The sequence below is a fragment of the Astyanax mexicanus genome, chromosome 20 (genome assembly GCF_023375975.1).
Source record: "Astyanax mexicanus isolate ESR-SI-001 chromosome 20, AstMex3_surface, whole genome shotgun sequence".
Lineage (NCBI taxonomy): Eukaryota > Metazoa > Chordata > Actinopteri > Characiformes > Acestrorhamphidae > Astyanax > Astyanax mexicanus.
This window is the reverse complement of record NC_064427.1, coordinates 32,595,728-32,617,847: the sequence shown is the minus strand read 5'-3', so window position 1 is coordinate 32,617,847 and position 22,120 is coordinate 32,595,728. Positions and strand designations below refer to the sequence as shown.

The following is a 22,120-nucleotide window of genomic DNA, read 5'->3' as shown; positions in this document are numbered from 1 at the left end:
GTCTTATAATCTGGTGCACATCATGTATGAATTTTACCAATCAGCTTGTAAGGAGCAGTAAAGCCACTCTGCTGAAGTGCAGTGTTATAAGGGTGAGTTTTCAGTAAAGTTGCTCCAGCAACAAGGCTGGAGCAGTATTAGCATTAGCCGCTAACCTCAGTGCGAGCGCTTTCTCCGGCAAACATGTCGTCTGCATGTTTGCCGTGTTAAAAAAAGCTACGTGGGAAAAAATCACTAGCTGACAGTGCCCTGGGTAACCGAAACACGCATGGTTCCTCAGTGTAGCGACTAGCGACTAGCACTAGTACTGCTACCCTTGGCTGGTGCTGCTAACTGCGGCTAGCACTGCTGCTAATCGTGCTAAATTAATGCAAACAGTTTTTTTAGGAGACTAATCTGAGTAGATTAACATCCAGCGCTTGTTTGACTTTACAAGAAAATGTTTTTTTTTTCTTAAGAATTACAGTTTTGTTTACTTAGGCTCTCCCCAGCGGCAAGACCTACTAAATTAGAAGAGAAACCCTTGTTGGCGGCACCCTTGTTCCCTACTAGTGGCACTTAAAATGCGCCTTATAATCCGGTGCACCTTATATATAGAAATAGACCAGAAAATAGATGTTTATTGATAGTGAGTTTTATAATCTGTACATTGCGGTTGGCAAACTTCTAGATCTGCTATATTGCTGATGCCTATAACACTATTTTTATAGTTCTACCCTATTTTGCACTAGTAGTTCGTTCACTAGTTCATTCATCTACTGTTTACGTATCTTTTGCACTGCTGAATTTAAATTATTATATAACTGTGTATTTGCACTTTCTGTATGGCTGACATCAGTTATCCTCACTTTATGCACATCAACTGGTGTTCACTGTGTATTGTTCAACTGCACTACCTCCATTCTACATTACACACACTAAAGACTGTATTTTTACATTTACATCTATCTATCTATCTATCTATCTATCTATCTATCTATCTATCTATCTATCTATCTATCTATCTATCTATCTATCTATCTATCTATCTATCTATCTATCTATCTATCTATCTATCTATCTATCTATCTATCTATCTATCTATCTATCCAGACTTTATAATACATTTTCATGTTCCAATGCAGAAAAAAAAGAGTTTCTGGTCTCTGCAGGCATCCAAGCTATTCTGCTACCTTCTAAAAATGCAACTCACTGCTGCAGGGAGTGAATTGGGGGGGTGGGCAGCTTGGGACCAGTAGGTCGCTGGTTCAATTCCCAGGATTGGAAGAAAGAGTGAGGGCAGGAGGAGTGAAAGAACAGGGTTTTCATCGTCCCTCAACATTCATGGCTGATGTGACCCTTGAGCAAGGCACCAAACCCCAAATGCTTTCTAGGCCCTGAGGTGGCTGCCCATCACTCTGTGTGTGTAAGAGAGCGAGTGTCTGTGTGTGTGTGTGTGTGTGAGTGTAAGGCTAAATTCAATTATACTGCTGAGCTTTGGTTTTAAAGTGTGATCTTAATCTTAACAATGTCAGTGTACTGTGCCTCCAGGACACAAGAGGGAGCTGTGTTGGAACATAGAGATAAAAACAACGTGTCGAATGAGGCTAGATGAGGCTTAAGAAAGATGATAAACAACCAATTCAAATATCAGACAAACCAAGTCTCCCTGAAGCTGTGGGAGTCTCCCGCATTTCAGTAGTGGCTCCTTGATGTCCGCGAGTCACATATAACCTCCCGGAATTCAGAACGAGTGTGGGAAGGAGAGAGAGAAAACAGAGAAGGTTCTGATTGGCCTGTTCTCTGCAAAGAGTCTGTGAAACAGCCAATCAGTTTTTAGTGTGGGCGGTCAGTGTTTTCCCCCCCTCCCGGACGGGATTTGTTCAGTGAGTGAGAGAAAGCAGATCATGGCGGAGGCAATATTAATAATTATTGTAATATGATATGAAATGTTTTTGATGTTGTGCAACAGCAGAGGCAGGGCCTTCCAAAAAGAAAAAAGATAAAACTAATTTCACCTCTGAATACTCTAAATTTAATAAAAAAAAAAAAGTAAAATTAATTAATATAAAAGTAAAGTTACGTTATCCTTTGGTGTGTGTGCATTTTTTTTTTTGGGGGGGGGCCCGAGGGGGGGGGGGGGCGGGGGGGTCTGAGGTTGTGTAAACTCCCTGAAATAAACTTTTGCAACTTGGGATGTCTGAAATATATATGGATCATTGTGAATCCTGGGCTCATGGGGTCCTGTTAACTTGTGGGAACTTATTCTGAGCAACAGAGGTAACTTGTGGTCTTCTTTCCTGGGGATGTCCTGATGAGAGCCAGCTCCATCATAACGTTTTGATGTTGTTGTTTTTTTTTGCGACTGCACTTGAGAATACATCTTGATAGTTCTTGATTTTTTTTTTATTGACTGACCTTTATTCCTTAAAGTAATATTTTTATTTACTTAGTTGAGTAGTTCTTGCCATGATATGGATTAGAACATTATTCAAAACTCTACCTCTTCACAACTGATGCTCATTAAGAGACAAGAAATTCAAGTGATTAATTCTTGACAAGTTCAGCACAGCTGTTAACTGAAAGCCATTCCAGTTGACTACTTTAAATCATAAAACATATTCTGGTTTGTTTTAACACTTTTTTTGTTTACTAATTTATTCCATATGTTTTTTTTTATAGTTCGGATGAGTTTAGTATTAATCCAAAATGGAGAAAAATGCAAAAATAATGAAAAAAAAAAAAAAAAAAACACTGATTGTAAGGTGTGTCCAAACTTTTTACCGGCACTGTACAGCTCTGGAAAAAATGAGAGACCACTTAAAAATGATGAGTTTCTTTGATTTTACCAAATTAAAAAACCTTTGGAATATAATCAAATAGAAGATGGATGACCACAAGCCATCAAACCAAACTGAACAAAAGCAGTGTGTAAGACTGGTGGAGGAGAACATGCCAAGATGCATGAAAAATGTGATTAAAAAAACAGGGTTATTGCACCAAATATTGATTTCTGAGCTCTTAAATCTTTATGAATATGAACTTGTTTTCTTTGCATTATTTAAGATTTGAAAGCTCTGTACCTTTAATCATAATTTTGACAATTTATTTTGAACATATATTTATGAATAGCAAAATCAAAGAACCTGATTCAGAAACTGAAGTGGTCTCTTACTATTTTCCAGAGCTGTATATTAATAGTCATGGAACATGAACTAATATCATGTGCTATGACTTTTGCCATGTTCCATGAAAGCACTGAACTGCACTGAATGTCTATGTGATTGCTGTTGGAGTGGCTAGAATCGTCCATGGCTAGAATCGTGCATGGCTAGAATCGTGCATGGACGATTCTAGCCAGATGCTGCCAGTCATGATAACAACTAATTAAACTAAATCATTTACATTACACTGTCATGAGCACTCTGGCCAGTGTTGAACTTTACTTAACAAGATAACACCTCACAAAGTATACAGAGGTGAGCATTCCGGATTTATCCCGTGAGAAAAATGCTTTACCACAATGCTATCCCGTATCCCGGTTAGTCTGTATGGATGACGAATTATGACGATATAATAATATAATTTGGGTAGAATTCAACAAAAGCTGTCTGCAGTGTAAATGTAATGTTCTTTTCTTTTTTTTTTCTTCTTCTTCTTTCTGCTGGTTCAACTGTGACAGTTGATCTTTATTAATAAAAGCTGTATGAGAACCCGCCAGACACCTGTACTGTATTTTAATAGAACCCATCAAAGCTCTTTTTTTCTTTTCTTTTTTTTTTTACATTCTTTCCAAAAATGAAAAAAGAAAAATGTCAGTCACATCCATGTCATATTAACATTTCAATTACCAGATTCTTGTACTGACACAAAGGGAGAGAGATGGAGGCTATTGCACAATAGAAGCACATGAATCGCTGCACATTAAAATGCATTTTCTCCTCCAGATAAAGTGAAGCTGCACGGGGGCAATAGAGGAACAGGCAGGCTCAAACGGAGCCGACTGCTCTATGGCACAGGCTGATAAGCAAAACGTACCACCCAGTTTGTCTACGCAACACACACACACACACACCTACACACACCCAAATTCATCTCACTGAACAAAGCAACCCAATTTGTTTCCTTATTTGAGTATGACATGTAATTTGGAATATTGATTACTCTCACAATGTACTACAGTATCATAGATGTTCAGCCAGACACGAAATGAAGACGGGTAACTCAGGCTTGATAGACAATCGAGTTGAAGCATTATAAGGTGTAATTATGAAGATGTCGTAGGTCATTTCCGAGATAAGGACACATTTTTTACGATTTCTCGTGCAACGCATTTTCAATATTCTCAGTTCACGCAGGTGTGCGACCCAGTGTATTACCTGGGCCTCAGGTGGAACCCAACTATAATTTTCATTAAAATATCAGAGAATGTCATATGAGATATGAAAAGGAAACAAATTGTCTCTTACCAGACGGGGAGAGCATTCTCCAACTGATTGCGGGTTCGGGTTTACCGGTGGCCAGGCACATCAGCGAGACGTTGGAGCCTTCGTTCACTATCATGTCCTTCGAGAAGTTGACAATTTTGGGAGGAACTGCAAGAGAGAAGCATGGAGACAAACATTGTTCATTGTTCATAAGCAAAAAAAAAAAAACATACGCAACAATGGAAACACTACCCTGTTACATCAAGTGCAGTAAAGCAGTAGTATTTGTATTTGTGTATTTGTGCTATTAAATCAGTCAAACACCAGTACTGTCCAATTGTAGCATTGCCGAGTAGCATCAAAGTGCACTCAGAGGAAAGCGCAGCGACTTGGTTCCGATACATCAGCTCACAGACGCCTTAAACTGACAAACATCACCCTTTGGAGGGATGTGGGGAGAGAGAGCCACCATCTACCCAACCAGAAAGAGCAAGACCAATTGTGCTCTCTCTTTGGGCTCCGGTAGCCGATGGCAAGCTACATGAACAGGATTCGAACCGGCGATCTCCTGATCATAGTGGCAGCGCCTATCCCGTTGGACCACAAATAGCTCTGTTCCAAAGGGGCTTAAACAGTCTAACACTTACAATTGTATCGCAATGCAACAATGCAAACCGGGGACAATTTTAACAATAATAGCTTGCCAAAAAAAAATAAAAAAAGTAAAGGTAAAATTGTTTAGACCTGGTGTTGTAAACTTTACAGTCTTGAGCTAAATGTTTTTTCGTTTTGTTAACTCCACAGTCTTGAGCTAAATATTTTTTTATTCTAAAACTAACACAGGTAGTGACTGATAAACTCATGACATCTAATTACAAAATAGAAAACTATTCTAGGACTTTCGTACTCTAACTATAAGGTGTACATAAAATACTTTAATTTTGCCAAAAATCGACAGTGCACCATAAAATAGAACATTACCCCAGGACCCCCTAAGAAATTAATCCCATCCAGATAGGGCTTTATAGTCAGACAAATCTGGTTAATTGTTATGTTGTTGTTTAAAGCAGCACTAGGTAGGATTTCCTTCATTTTTTATCTTTTTAAAGAAGTAAAATTACTGCTTGAATCTCATTGCAGCGCTGCATTGAGGTGTAATAGGAGGAGTAGCGGTGCTCTCGTGTCTGTGCCGGAGCTCCTCTGAGCTCAAACCAGACTCTGTAAGTTTTCCGAGGCGGCCGCGGCCAACGCTCGCGAGAACTGCGACCTGCTTTCCGACCTTTAGTTCTAACAGTTCTACAAGGACTACTGGTTAATTCTTTACAAACTAACATACAGACACTCTGGCAGAAACTGGAAAGAGACCAAATATGTCTGTGAAAGCCAGAAAATGAGGAAGAGAAACTAATCAGCCTGAAACATTTATTACACTCTACAACTGTAGGGGGAGCCCACAAAATCTCAATCCTACCTAGTGGAGCTTTAAGAATATACTTATAATTTTACTAAATTAAATATTTCACTAAAGTTAAATATTGAAGTGTGCAAACACCACACCTGTACAGAGTATAGCATCTACAGAAGACCAGGTAAAACAGGGAGTTGATGCCCTCTTTGTCCAAAAACCACAGCTACCAAGAAGAGTTTGTTGAGTCCTTGGAAAAAGTACTGTAGAGGATTGTAGAGAAGGGCTTTGTGTTCGTGACCTGAAATAGAAGGTGGATTCGAATAAAAAAGAATAAAAATATATATTTTGCTGTTGTTGTTTTTCTTAAAAAACTTTTATATAACTCTCCTTTAAAGTTGTCTGCAAGAGCTGACCACAAACATCTGTGATGACTTATTTCACTCCAGTATATATAGCTGCTGTTAAAACAGCGCAAGCTTCCAGGGGTCCATTCTGCAGAGTCAGGAATCTGACATTTTTCAGCAGGAAGGCCCTTCATCTACCGACTCGGAGAGAAGAGAAACGCCTGCAGAGCACCGGAGCGAAAATCAAATGTCTAACACGTGAAATACACAGCGGTGGTGTGGTGTCAGCACCTCACACACACACACTGCTCTAAACTTGGGCTGAAACCAGGGCCCTTCCGGTTTGGTTGGCCCAGAGCTTGCTTCAGAAATGCTTGGGTGACAACCCGGACAAAGTGGAGAACCTGAACAGAACCTAGAATCTGGAGACTTGGCAGCGGACACGTGTTCCCTAACACACCACCATTTACGTCCTTGACCTAAAAAAAAAAAAGGAGGAGCAAATAAAAAAATGTAAAAAAAAAAAAAAAAACTCGGGCAGGAGGAGAAGGAGGACTGTGAGCGATGCTCTGAGATGATGCAAGACTCTCTCTTTCTCTCTCTTTTTCTCGTCTTCTCAGCCTGCCAGTCTCTTCTGCCTCGAGCTGCCAATTATGATTAAGTATGAATACACTTTTTTCCATTTTTATTTTCTGAGAAATGGTAATTTCCTCCCACTTTTCTGCCCTCCCTGTTGCACCCTAAAGACATAAGGTACGTTTCCGCTAATGCCGCTACCGACTGCGCCCTTGGCGGGTTTTCAGCGTGTCAATAAAAATTAGCTACAGTGGTGTGAAAAAGTCTTTGCCCCTTCATGATTTCTTATTTTTTTGCATGTTTGTCACTCTTAAATGTTTCTGAACATCACACATCACACATAAATATCTAAATAAGTCAAAAAGACAACACAAGAAAATGCAAAATGCAGTTTTCAAAAGGAAATTTTCATTTTTTAAGAAAGAAAAAATCCAAACCTACATGGCCCTGTGTGAAAATTAGTTCATTTTCTCCAGCCACACTTAATGCCTCACCCTATCTCAATCAAGAAGTCACTTACTGTAAATAGGACCTGCCAGACAAAGCAAAATAGACCAAAAGATACTCAAAAGCTAGACATCATTTCACAATACCCAAATAAATTTATGGAGAAAGAAAGTAATTGAGATCTATCAGTCTCAAAAAAGTTATAAAGCCATTTCTAAAGATTTGGGACTCCAGCGAACCACAGTGAGAGCCATTATCCACTTTCAACCAAAAAGAGAAGACGTGAAACAGTGGTGAACCTTCCCAGGAGTGGCCGGCCAACTAAAATTACCCCAAGAGTGCAGGGACAACTCATCCTAAAGGTCACAAAAGAGCCAACATCAACATCCAAACTGAACCGCATGCCTCACTTGCTTTCTAAGAAAGAAACTGGGCAAAAATGGTCTGCATGGCAGAGTGCAAAGATAAAAATCAGTGCTGAGAAAAAAGAACATTAAGGTTCATCTCAATTTTGGAAGGAAAACAACTTGATGTTCCCAAGGGTTTAGGGAGAAAATACTCTGTGGACTGACGAGACAAAAAGTTTTGGAACTTTCTGAAAGATGTGTCCCATTACGTCCAATGGCGTAAAAATGTAAAACCACATTTCAGAAAAAGAACATCATACCTACAGTAAAACATGGTGGTGGTAGTGTCATCTGTGGTAGTGTGATGGTCTGGGGTTGTTTTGCTGCTTAAGGGCCTTTCTGCTGTCTACCAAAAATTCTAAAGGAGAATGTCTGGCCATATATTTGTGACCTGAAGCTGAAAAGAACTTGGGTTCTGCAGCAGGACAATGACCTGAAGACCTGAAACCTATTAAGATGCTGTGGCATGACCTTAAAAAGGTGGTTTATGCTGGAAAACCTTCCAATGTGGTGGAATTACAAAAATTCTGTAAAGAAGAATGGGCCAAAATTCCTCAAAAGAGATGTGAAAGACTTGATTGCAGTTGTTGCTGCTAAGGGTGGCCCAACCAGTAATTAGGCCTTCTTAATAATGAAAACCTTCATTTAAAAACACCATTTTCTGTTTACTTGTGTTGTCTTTGACTAATATTTCAATTAGCTTGATGATCTGAAACATTTAAGAGTGATTAAACATCCAAAAAATAAGTAATCATGAAGGCGGCAAACACTTTTTCACACCACTGTATATGAAATGGCTAATGAAAAATAAAAACTTGTAAGAGCACCTACACACATACACACATCATCCCAGATCATCATGGTGAGCGGCGGAAAATGACGCTGACTGGCAGATTGGGTCTATAACGAAAGGCCAGAGATCAGTGGCAGCTGCAGTGGCAGCAAAGCCCATTCAGAATCACAGGAGACCGGAGGAGGTTGACTACTGAGGTTTACTATATTTTACACGTCATCTGTGAGCTGAACTTCCGAAGACCTCTCTTCTATTGAAAGTCCGAAACAAAAAATCTCAAATAGCAAATGTTACCCCCCTAAAAAATCCCAGCTGTATAATAGGTTTTTATTCAGCATCAGTGAAATGCAAACGAGACACATTTCAGCTGCCTGATTTATTGATTGCCTTTGCACTTTGAACAGGCTTTGAAAGAGACTGCTGTGTAAGGTACAATGCAGGCGTTTGTGAAGGGTCTTACGGAGCACTATGAAGTGGACAACTCAGCGAAAATACAGATGCTTCACATACTTTATTTAGACCCCCCGACGGGGAATAATAATACAAAGCATGTGTCCGTTCCCTTCTCAGCACACTGCACAGGAAATGATGATGGCCTAGTTCACATATCGTGCACTTAAAGCTTGTGCAGCTGGTTCAGGGCACTAATGTTATTAATGATGACATATTCAAAGAATAGAAGAATATACTCTGCAATTAAGTTAATTACATGGCGGGACACAAAAAAAAAAAAAAAAAATCTGGGTAACACTTTAAAATAAGACTACCTTTATAAAGGGTTTATGAATGGTTTATAAAGGAGTTTATTAATGGTTATTAATTAGGTTGCAAATACTTTTAACCCCATATAATAATAAGCAGTTAATTAATATATAACGCATAAATAGAAATGGCAACAGTGAGCTGAAAAAAAAGCAAAATAATGATTCCACACTCGTTCATACTGTCAAATCCTCAGATCCTTCTAGATACTATTTTTTTTACTTTGTGTTTTCCAGCAATCAGCATTAAACCTGTCATATTCATGTATTTCTAATTATGTTTAACTATTTACCATAAATTAAATGACTACGTTGCCACTGTTGACTTTTTAATTGATGTGTTTTACTACTTATCAATGTTTTTTAAGGCATTTACAACTTAATCAATAATGAGTAATGATCTAATTTACAAACCATTGATAAATCATTTATAAAGGTAGTCTTATTTTAAAGTGGTACCAAATCCTGTTTTGGAAAATGAAGTGTAATGGGATGGAGTGCTACAGACTAGTAGCTCTCCAGCCCAGAGGGTTGTTGAACCCAATTGCAGAACAGCTGATCTCAAAGCAGGTAAACTCAAGAAAAAAGGAAAAAATAAATTAATAAAAAACACACCGCTCCTCAGGCAAGATCGAACCCGTGCCGTCAGGTTCGCGGTCCAATACACTACCGCTGCCCCAGGCTAGTGAATTGGGACACGTCTGGGGAAAAAAAACGCCCTTATAAGGCAATAGGGAGCCCAAGAACGGGCGGAAAAACGAGAACGAGAAGAAATTAAAGACATGACGAGTGCGACAGAGAGACAGGGGAGGAATGTAAACAAAAGCTCGCCAGAGAAGCATTTTATTTTTATTTATTTATTTATTTATTTTTTCATTATCGTTCATTATAGTTCAAACAGCCAGAATTTTCAAGGGCTAGATGTTTCATGCCACCTTTTGCCGACCCCTGCTCTATAGAGTAAGCTAATCACTGTCCTGTCAGAGTATTGTACATACCAGTTTGTGCCATTTCAATTTGAGAAAACATTGCATTAAACTACTTCTTATTATTTACTTTCAAAGTGACATGCCCCTTGAACTTCCTTTCCTTAAACATTTTGTCACCTTACAACCACAAACGTAATCAAAAATTATCTCAAGAGCGCAGTGACAACTCATCCAAGAGGTCACAAAGAACTGCAGGTCTCACTTGCCTCAGTTAAGCTCAGCGTTCATGACTCCACTATAAGAAAGAGACTAGGCAAAAATGGCCTGCATGGCAGAGTGCCAAACATAAACCACTGCTGAGCAAAAAGAACATTAAAGCTTGGGTTCTGCAGCAGGACAATGATCCAAAACACACCAGCAAGTCCACCATTTCTTCACGGCTTTAGAAAAACAAAGTCCTGACCTGAATCCTTCTGAGATGCTGTGGCATGACCTTAAAAATGCAGTTTATGTTCGAAAACCCTCCAATGTGATTTACAACAATTTTTCACCTTACAACCACAAATATAATTGTATTTTACTGTGATTTTAAGTGACAGGCCAACACAAAGTGCAACATCATTTAGAAATTGAACAAAAATGATACATGGTTTTTAAAATTTCAATAAAATAAAAATCTAAAAAAAGTGTGATGTTCAAAAGTATTTACCCCCCTTCACTCTAAAACTAACTAAAATACAGTGCAGTCATTTGCTTTCAGAAGTCATTTAATTAGTTAACTAGCTAATAAAGTCAGGCTGTGTGTAATTTAGTCTCTTTAGTACAAATACGCCTGTTCTGTTCTGGGGTTTGTTAGAGAACACTATTGAACAAACAGCATCACGAAGACCAAGCCAAGGAACTTATCATGCAATTCAGAGATTAAGTTGTGGGGAGGTTTAAAGCCAGGATAGATTATAAAAATATTCCAAGATTTAAGCATCCCAAGGAGCACTTCTCAATCCATCATCCAAACATTTAAAAAATATTTTACAACTGCAAATATACTGACAGATCCAGCAAGGAGGCTCATGGTCACTCTGGAGGAGCTGCAGAAATCCACAGCTTTATCTAATCTCTATTGAAATAAAACAGATTTTTACCATGTATCTTCTTCATTCTTTGAGTTGGTCTATCATTTAAAATCTCAATAAAATAGATTTAGATTTTGTAGATTGTATGGTGACAAAATGTGAAAAGTTTTGAGGTGGTAGGAATACTTCTGAAAGCCATTGTAATCTATTGAAAAACAGCAAAAATGAGATTATGGCAAATTTTACATTGCTTATTTTTTCATTTCGCAAAAAAATAGAAAAATGCCATTTGAAAGTTGCTTCACTTTTTTGACTCAGAAAGTCAGCAACATGTTTCTTTTTCATGAGTATTATCACTATTACTCTATCATAAAAAGGCTAAAGATTATGGTTTATATTCCTTTTCTTTCTTTCTTTCTTTCTTTTCTAACTAGTGTCACTTATAGAACTGCAGTTCTTTTGCAATTCTGACAAGTGATTTATTTCTTGTTCATAAAAGTTGCTATTGCCTCTGGCAGCTGAAGGACTGTGTTCTTTGGGGTGGATAGGTCACTGCTTCATCACCTGATGCTTCTCTCTTTATGCAACTATGGCAGATATTATTCAGGCATTCAGCCTGTGTTAAAGGCCAATCCACTTTAGTCTGCGCTTTTTAGAGGAAACTCCGCTTTTATGCCCCATTGATGGCTGGCAAGTGTACTGGACAGAGGACTGAAGATCCTTTGGAGGCCATTATCCAATTCCCACACTAGAAATGAAAATATGAAGTGCGAGAGAGAGAGAGAGAGAGAGAGAGAGAGTTGAGATGGGTTTGAGCTGGCTTTGGTTGAATATTAATTCCTGGAATGCTTTAGGCTGTGAATATTTATTATCGGCGTGCTTCCTTTAGAGGTGATAAAGTTAAAAAACAAGACGTGAGATCCTCGTATCCTCTTAGAACAGGGGTGTCCAAACTACCGCCCGCGGGCCATTTGCGGCCCGTTTCCTTTTTTGGAGCGGCCCGCGAGGTATTTTACAAATAGAATGAAAGTTGTCCCGCTGTTAAGCAGGCTTTTATAATATAAGATTTAAAGTTTGAACGCTAGGTGTCAGAAACGGGCCAAAGAGTCTAAAAGCGGAGAGGGTGCACAGTTTTAGCGCAGAAAAACGTGGCAAAAGAGTCTAAAAGCAGAGGGGGTGCGTATTTCTAGCTCAGAAAAACGAGGCAAAGAGTCTAAAAGCGGAGAGGGTGCGCATTTCTAGCGCAGAAAAATGGGCCAAAGAGTCTAAAAGCGGAGAGGGTGTGCATTTCTAGCGCAGAAAAACGGAGCAAAAGAGTCTAAAAGAGGAGAGGGTGTGCATTTCTAGCGCAGGAAAAACGGGCCAAAGAGTCTAAAAGCGGAGAGGGTGCGCATTTCTAGCGCAGAAAAAACGGGCCAAAGAGTCTAAAAGCGGAGAGGGTGTGCATTTCTAGCGCAGAAAAACGGGCCAAAGAGTCTAAAAGCGGAGAGGGTGCGCATTTCTAGCGCAGAAAAACGTGCCAAAGAGTCTAAAAGCGGAGAGGGTGCGCATTTCTAGCGCAGAAAAAACGGGCCAAAGAGTCTAAAAGCGGAGAGGGTGCGCATTTCTAGCGCAGAAAAACGTGCCAAAGAGTCTAAAAGCGGAGAGGGTGCGCATTTCTAGCGCAGAAAAACGTGCCAAAGAGTCTAAAAGAGGAGAGGGTGCGCATTTCCAGCACAGAAAAACGGGCCAAAGAGTCTAAAAGCGGAGAGAGTGCGCATTTCTAGCACAGAAAAAGAGTCTAAAGGTTGGCGTGATTAAGGAGTTTAATATTAAGAGACATCATGAAATGAAACATTGATTTGAAAAATCTTAGTTTCCACAACACTGTCAAAGATAAAGATAGTAAGTCAAGTAAAATGGTGTGTAAATGAAAGTAATCAGGAAAAAAGTATTATTTAAAGTGGTATATTTCATTATTATTTGTTTTATTACAGAGTATGTGGCCCGTGACTTCAAATATATTTCTCTTTCTGGCCCCCAACAAAAAAAGTTTGAGGATGAAGACCCTTTCCTCCATTAGTCTAAATTAAAGAGGCTCGTTTACTACACGAGTAAAACGCGATGCGGAGAGAAGACCCTGTCGAGAGGAGATGAAGCCACAGACTATTAAAAATGTCACACTATTTGCTGCTGTTGAATATAGATGTTATTATGACATATGCATGGTGGGGCCATTTGCATTTCAAAGCTGTAAACTCTTAACAAAGGTTGCCATCACTGTGAGAGGGTATCAGCACAGAGTACTACTACTGTTTTATCCTGTTTCAGCATCCTCCCGAGACAGACAACTATAAATAATTCATCTAATGTCAGCTTAATTCCACTTCCCCGAGTGACAGAGCGAGCGTTTGGGGTGAGAGAAAGAGCATTACAGGAGCTTTCTGAGGCTGTTTTTTTTTTTTTTTTTGCAGCCATATTCTGAATGCACTTCCTCGTTCAGCGCTGGGACGGCCATTAAATCTAAACTAAATCTAAACTCTCCTCTCTTTCAGCTCATAATCCTAAATTGAAAACATAAATAAAGAAATAAAGAAAGAAATAAAAAGATTCAGTGCGTTTAGGGACAACAGGGTCTAAGATGGCTCTTTAAGTCCATGAAAATAAATAACACCTTCAGAATCTCAGTAATCTCTCAAAGGCTTTCCTAACTGCATTCTTTATTTATTTTACTTTCAAAGCATCTGAAGAAAGAAAGAAAGAAGTGCTTTCCAGGCCTGAATAATGCATGCGGAATAGCAAAGCGCCGAGATCATCCGCACTATTAGAGTGCGTTCAGCGAGCAAACCGTTCTGCACCATTACACATTCCAAAGCACAACGGCTGCTGTTCATTTACTTGCTTTAACATATTGTGAAAATAAATAAATGCAAATAATAAAATGACTTAAAAACTTTTTTTCTATAATTTATTTTAATTTCTTTTAATATTCCCTGGTGAAAAGAAATATATTCTTAATTATTAATATAGTTAAATATTAGTATAATTGTTGTTTTTTTTTTATAATATGATAAAGTATGCAGATAAACAAAAATTTTGTGCTACATTTTGACAAAAAAATCATATTTACTGTGCTTACAAACAACATTCCCTGATTTCATTTTCCCCATTTTACTACTGTAAAAAAATATATTTATATATATATATATATATATATATATATATATATATATATATATATATATATATTATTATTATTATTATTATAGTTTTTTTTTTTTTTTTTTTTTTACAATATATTACATTTTGCAGATAACTTTTCCCTTCTTTACTACTTTTATTAGTAAAATCATGATGAGTATAATATGGCTTTGTTAGAAAAAGATTTTAAACAAATGTTTTAAATAAATTTTTATTTTTTAAATAAATTAATAAATTAATTAAGAACGTATACTTTTAATTTCGAAGTTATACTGAATTATTAACAAAGTAATTTCACTTAAATAAAAAAAATATACTGTATTAAAAAAAATACTTTCCATCAATTGTTTTATAGAATTACACAGAAGCGCTTTACTTACCCAAATAAACAGTTTTTAGGAGAAAATCTGTGTATATTTACATCCAGCACTTTTTAAAATGATTTTAAAATAAAGTTTTTTTTATTACAGATTTGTTTACTTAGCTTAGCTTTACTTAACTTTTAGACCTGCTGAATTAGAAGTTCCTTATAGTGTCTCTTAAAATGTGCCTTATAATCCAATGTGCTTTATGTATTTATTTTTTAAAATAAATTAATTCTAAAGAATATTGTCACGCCTAGCGCAGTCAGCGCTGGTGTTTCTCCCACACTCAGCTCTATCTGCGATTCTGCTCCACAAGACTACAATACCCAGAACACACCACAAAGAGACTCTGGAGATCATGTGACCTTACCAGGAAGCAATTCCCCTAATTACTAACACCTGTTTTACACACTATTTAAGCTCTCTCAGAACTCTCATTCCCTGCTGAGTATTGTTCGGGTCGTCCAGCTTTACAACGCGCTTCTCTGACCTCTATTTTGTTACTCTGTGTATTTTCTTTTTTCCGTGTACCCCGACCTCGATTTTTGCCTGCCCTGTTTCCTGCTCTATTCGTGTTTTTCTGACCATTGGACTGTTTATTCGACTATGATTTTTGCCTGCTCTCTGGTATTGCCCTGCCCGTGTTAGACCCCGGACTGTGTACCCCGTTACGGTATGGTTTTCTCTGTATGCATCTGTTTTTTGGTATATACCCTGTTTTGCCCGACTACTCTCTGTACTGCTTCTTTTTCTAATAAATAGAATAAATACTTTTATTTACGTCTGCATTTGTCTGAGTCCTGGGTAATCATGACAAATATAAAGAACATATATTTAAATTTTGAAGTTATACTGAATTATTAACAAAGTAATGTCATTTAAATTAAAAATATACTGTGTTAAAAAAAGTAGTTTTCAGCAATTGTTTTACAGAATTACACAGATGCAACTTTGTTCAGAGTTTATTTTCTTTTTAAGAGGATAATATATGTATATTTGTATAGTTTGCAGCCTGGTTTGCCACATTAAATTGAGCTACATGCAGCTCTATTTCCCCCTCAATGTCCAAATCAGTCCTCAATAATGGGTAATCTACTCACAGGATCTAGAATATGACAGCTAATGGTGGATGGGCTGGGCAGAGCTGCACCTTTGCCCCAGCGTGTGGCATTTTACAGCCAAGAGATTCGACCACAACCTTTATATGAGTTTTGTGGCGAAGCAATCTCCTCGTATCTTTGCGAGGCATTTTTCAGACACGGCTCGCCGGAATACAAGCTGAAACCATTTCCAAAGCCAATAAAGTGCTTATTGTGAGCGACTCTGTCTTTTATTGCCCAGTCTGTCACACAGTCAATAGAGAGATGTGGCTGAGAGTGTGTGTGTGTGTGTGTGTGTTTACCTCCACACGGGCTAAACCATGTTAAATTGGGTTTTAACGGAGAAGTACCATCCCTTCACTTCTGATGACGCATTTTAGCTCCTCAAAGAGAGCGCAAGGTGAGAGCCAACGACAGGTGCTGCTGAATTGAAAGCATTCCTCAAACCATTACAGCCGTGTTTTCTGTCGCCGGGCAATAACCAGAATTCTTCAGCCTGTGAGTACAGATTTACACTAATAAAAACACAGCTTTATGTATGATCCCTGGTTTTACTGTGTTATTAAGTTGGGCCTTTGCTGCGGCACATGGCCACAGACAGGAAAGAAGAATAGAACATAGAAAACATCAACAATACAGTATATCCTCAGTATATAAATGTTGCATAAGAAAAAATACATGTGCATAAAAATATACAGGGTTTGGACAGTGAAACTGAAACAGCTGGTTTCAGGCCACAATAATTTATTGTGGTGACGGACAGTTCTGGTGGAAACAGGAGAGTTGAGGTGCACATTGAATTCTGCCGTGATTTGGGCAGCCGTGGTTTTATGTTTTTTTGTATACAATCCGGGTTAGCACCCGAACATCCCTTTCAGACAGCTTCCTCTTACAGCGTCCACAGTTAATCCTGTTGGATGTGGTTGGTCCTTCTTGGTGGTATGCTGACATTACCCTGGATACAGTGGCTCTTCATACATCAAGCAAGACGTGCACCAACAATTTGTCCTCTTTTGAACTCTGGTATGTCACCCATAATGTTGTGTGCATTGCAATATTTTGAGAAACTACAAAACTGTGCTCTTACCCTGCTGCTAATTGAACCTTCACACTCTGCTCTTACTGGTGCAATAATGTGCAATTAATGAAGATTGGCCACCAGGCTGCTCCAATTTAGCCATGAAACCTCCCACACTAAAATGACAGGTGTTTCAGTTTCATTGTCCAACCCCTGTATATCCTCAATGTATAAATGTTGCATGAAGAAAAAATACATAAGCGCAGAAAATATATATAATAAAGTAAAGTTCATTGTTTACCTAGTACACAAAGTTCTCCTCTTTCAGTCAATAGTTGTTTTAGTTTTATTTTAGAGTTAAACAGTTGCTCACACTGTTATTTATTTACTTATTAGCAAATAAAAGTAAAGTCAAGTAAAACTATAGACAAGATTGTCAGGATAATATATAGAAAAATGATGATGAGATTTAGAATTTGTTTATTTCATATGTGTGTGTGATAAAAATACAGAGATCCATATGTATGTATGAATGCAAAAAAGAAGAAACATGGACCGACTTTAAAACCTGAAAACTGTTATGTAACAGTTGTGGCTCATTATATCACACAGAAAAAATTAAGAGAGCACTTCAGTTTCTAAATTGGTTTCTTTCAGACATTTCTCATTTTCTGAAAATAAATGCTCATTTTTTTTTTTTTTTGGAATTTGGGAGAAATGTCTGAAATAACAAAAAAGATTCAGAGCTTTCAGACCTCAAATAGTACAAAGAAAACAAGTTCATATTCATAAAGTTTTAAGAGTTCAGAAATCAATATTTGGTGGAATAATCCTGGTTTTTTAGTTTTTAAGCATCTTGGCATGTTCTCCTCCACCAGTCTTACACACTGCTTTTGGATAACTTTATGCCTTTACTCCTGGTGCAAAAATTCAAGCAGTTCAGCTTGGTTCGATGGCTTGTGATCACCCATCTTCCTCTTGATTATATTCCACAGGTTTTTAATTTGGTAAAATCAAAGAAACTCATCATTTTTAAGTGGTCTCATTTTTTTTCCACAGCTGTATATACGGCCACCATTAACCCCACACCATCATACTTGCTTCACATTATTTAATTAGTTGCTGTAACAACTAATCAATTAAATTGATTAAAATCATTGATTATTAAAAAAGTTGGCAACTAATTTAATAATCGATTAGTTGGGTCTACGGTGAGTCCTAAATGTTGACACGACTCAACAACCGCCTTAACTAACCAGCACTAGCAGCCCCAAGTCATCAAAAGTACTTTTTTTTCCCTCACTCAATGTTCCTAGAGCCTGCTAGAGTAGTTAAACAAGATGTCTCTCATTCTTAGTTTTCCCTTCCACCTTAAATTCCACCTTAAATGTGGTTTTTAAATGCCTGTTTTTCTGCGCTAGAAATGTGCACTCTCTCCGCTTTTAGACTCTTTGGCCCGTTTTTCTGCGCTAGAAATGCGCACTCTCTCCGCTTTTAGACTCTTTGCCCCGTTTTTCTCCACTAGAAATGAGCACTCTCTCCGCTTTTAGACTCTTTGCCCCGTTTTTCTCCACTAGAAATGTGCACTCTCTCCGCTTTTAGACTCTTTGCCCCGTTTTTCTCCACTAGAAATGTGCACTCTCTCCGCTTTTAGACTCTTTGCCCCGTTTTTCTCCACTAGAAATGTGCACTCTCTCCGCTTTTAGACTCTTTGGCCCGTTTTGCTGCGCTAGAAATGCGCACTCTCTTCGCTTTTAGACTCTTTGCCCCGTTTTTCTCCACTAGAAATGAGCACTCTCTCCGCTTTTAGACTATTTTGCCCTGTTTTTCTCCACTAGAAATGTGCACTCTCTCCGCTTTTAGACTCTTTGCCCCGTTTTTCTCCACTAGAAATGTGCACTCTCTCCGCTTTTAGACTCTTTGGCCCGTTTTTCTGCGCTAGAAATGCGCACTCTCTCCGCTTTTAGACTCTTTGGCCCGTTTTTCTGCGCTAGAAATGCGCACTCTCTCCGCTTTTAGACTCTTTGCCCCGTTTTTCTCCACTAGAAATGAGCACTCTCTCCGCTTTTAGACTATTTTGCCCTGTTTTTCTCCACTAGAAATGTGCACTCTCTCCGCTTTTAGACTCTTTGCCCCGTTTTTCTCCACTAGAAATGCGCACTCTCTCCGCTTTTAGACTCTTTGCCCCGTTTTTCTCCACTAGAAATGTGCACTCTCTCCGCTTTTAGACTCTTTGGCCCGTTTCTGACACCTAGCGTTCAAATTTTGAATCTCACATTATAAAAACCTGCTTAACAGCGGGCCAACTTTCATTCTATTTCTAAAATACCTCGCGGGCCGCTCCAAAAAAGGAAACGGGCCGCAAATGGCCCGCGGGCCGTAGTTTGGACACTCCTGACCTACAGTTTCTTTTGTTTATTGTTCATTCTTTTGTTACCGACCCGGCTTTGTATTTTTGACTACTCTTTTTTTCTTGCCCTAGTACTGATTGTTTAGCGTTGCCGACCCTTATTTTTAGTTTTTTTTTGTAGCCCTTTTTTTCTGTTTGGGTATCTCGTGTATGACCCTTTTTGCCTGCTCTCACTCTGATATATTGTTATTTATTGCTGACCCTGCCTGTCTCTGACCACCCCTGTAAGTCTAATCCCTTTATTATTAAAATGTGTGTTTGGTAATCATGTGTGTCTGTTGTGTGTCTGGCCAGCGTGACACCTTGCTGAGAAAACTGACTTTTTTTTTTTACACTTTTTTCTATATTGTTAATCCTACACGCGCTCACTCTTTTATAACAACCAGATTGCCTTGAAGAGCTGACATTAAAAAGAAGGAGTGAAACAGAAAAAGACATTTAAATGAAATCTTTAAAAAGGTAACACACTTTCAATGTATCAAAGTTTTTCCACTGCCGCTAACCTATAAATAGCTAGTGAAATTGTAACATGACACACATTGATCTAAATCTGTGCTCTGTCAAACAAACTGACTGATATTAAAGTGGAACGTGTCTTAAAATATGATCCCATCACATAAAAGAAAGCAAGCTACTACAAACCACCCCCACCTTACACTTTCCTCCAGCTGGAATCGTGTCATGTTCCAGTAGAGACCTTCTCTACCTTCACACTCTCTTTTCACACTCACATATACGCCCTTATACATTCTCTATTGGTGGATATAATGAGTATCACGGATATATCACCAGGGCTTTTAATGGACTGTGTCCTGAGTCCTAACACTATATATGTAGTGCTTTCTTTTAGTGAGTTTCATTCACGGAGCTCTAATATAAAACACCTCTGCTTTGATTTAGCAGTTCATTATCATCTGGTATGCCTTTTAGGCTACAGTGGGTGTAAGAAAATATAGATATATTGAAGTATTGCAGTATTTTTGTTTTGAAATGATTAGATTAGATGTAAAGATTAGCGTCAGACAGTGCATTTTTTTGTTTTAAATCCAGACCCCTAATTAGCAATGGTGTACTATAGTTTCTTTAAATACAACTTTAACTTTTGCATACTTTAGCCTCCTAGGACCTGGCGTCCACATATGTGGACATCACATTTTGGGTTGTCTAGACCACTACACTAAATTTTGCTCTACAAGGGCCTGGTGTCCTCTTATGAGGCCATTATTCTAGTCACCTAGTGTTTGAAGAAGAGTTTAACACGTTACAGTTTTGATTTTGTTGAAAAGTTGGTAAATGAACAGTAAATAGAGTAAATGTTTGTTTTTTACTTCAAATAAGCCAAACTTCTCAAAAGGCCACAATTGTTGTTTCTACTTTGGTTTTACACATCATTTCTAATTGCGACTTCATTGGGTTTTATCAAAATATAAAACTTAAGTCCTCATATGTGGACAAACTACGTTATACAAACAGATAATTCTTAGTTTTTACACTAATCAGGCGCCAATTAGCTCAAATAGCAAAGAGAGAGAAAAAAAAAAAAAAAAAAAAAACGCATGTCATGCAAGAGTTCTGGTCTTATGAAGTTAAAACTTTTTGTTTGCTAAGATTTTATAAACACAGTTTGATCATGTGTTTTTAGACTATAAAAGCTTTCCTGAAATTTGATTTAATCACATTAATAGATAAATCGAGTCAGTATAGAGTCTAAGGGTGTACTTAAACTAGACAATTCGTGCTGTGCCCAAGCACTGTTACCTTAACAATGGGAGCTTGCGCTGTCTGTATATATGTAACCGTGACTAAGACAACAGTGACTTTTGGTGCATATATATGTAAGTTAGTTAAAGCACATTGTCTCCGCTTTTCTTAGGAAGATGCGCTACTGAGAGAGGGTGCTTTTCATGGCAGGGGTGCTGAATTCGGCACAACATCGGCAAGCACACTGAGCAGTGAGTAATGATGACATCAGTGTGCTCAGGTGGCATGCTTGTGTTGCCAAGATAGCAATGAACAGTCACCACTGATGATTGACTGTTGTCAGGGTTCATATCAGTCTGTGGCGCACCTGTGTTTTCCGCTACCACGATAGCAACACGCCAAAAATCGACCTGAACACACCCACCTCACTTCCAGACCACCACAAGCATTAGCGCAGATAAATTCATAAACTCTGTTGCTATTTTAATGCTATTGTAAGGCACAACGCATGAAAATAGACTGTTGACGGGGTGTAAGCTAGTAATAAGTGTGTGAAATAGTAAATGAGGGTGTGAAATAGTAAAATAGGGCCCTTAGTCTCTTTGCTTTAGTATCTCCAAGCCTTTTTTTAAGCTTCAATATACCTGATTCTTTTCTCAGCAAACAGACACAGTGCTAAAATATTGAGGCACCCCCTGAAAATCATTCAACACCCCCTGAAGAATGTTCACACTCATATTTCATATCCCATAAATGTATCTAGGCTGCCAATTTATGAATTATTGCTACGATCAGGATTCTATCCACTGCGCTCTCGTGAAAGTGCCTTAGCTGTTTTACCCCGAAACCTCTGAACTATACAATGAATGTAAGGAGACTGATAACAGCTGCTGCCACTTTATCAAGCTTCTCTATTAGTTAAAGTATCTGTGTTGATAGGTGTTTTATTATTATTATTATTATTATTATTATTATACAGGTGTATGCAAATGTTTGACCACCCACCATTGGTCAAAATTTCTGTCACTGTTATGAATAGCTAAATAGCTAAATGATGATAACCTGGACACTCATGTTGATTATCAACAGCCCTAAAGGTACAGAAGACTTGAAGATTGAAGATTTTTCTTCAATATTTTAAGTAGCATAACTTTTTAATACAAAAGGCAAAAGAGCCTGAAGCAAATACTTGGGCAAACTGG

The 22,120-nt window shown here is 38.1% G+C and overlaps 1 protein-coding gene across 1 annotated transcript in view; it reads right to left on the bottom strand.

Moving 5' to 3' along the window:
• Positions 1-22,120, bottom strand: part of ntm (neurotrimin) — a 715,007-nt gene that overhangs the window by 47,641 nt on the left and 645,246 nt on the right. The window contains 1 exon segment of the mRNA XM_049468804.1: positions 4,449-4,574. Coding sequence (XP_049324761.1) covers positions 4,449-4,574 — 126 coding nt within the window.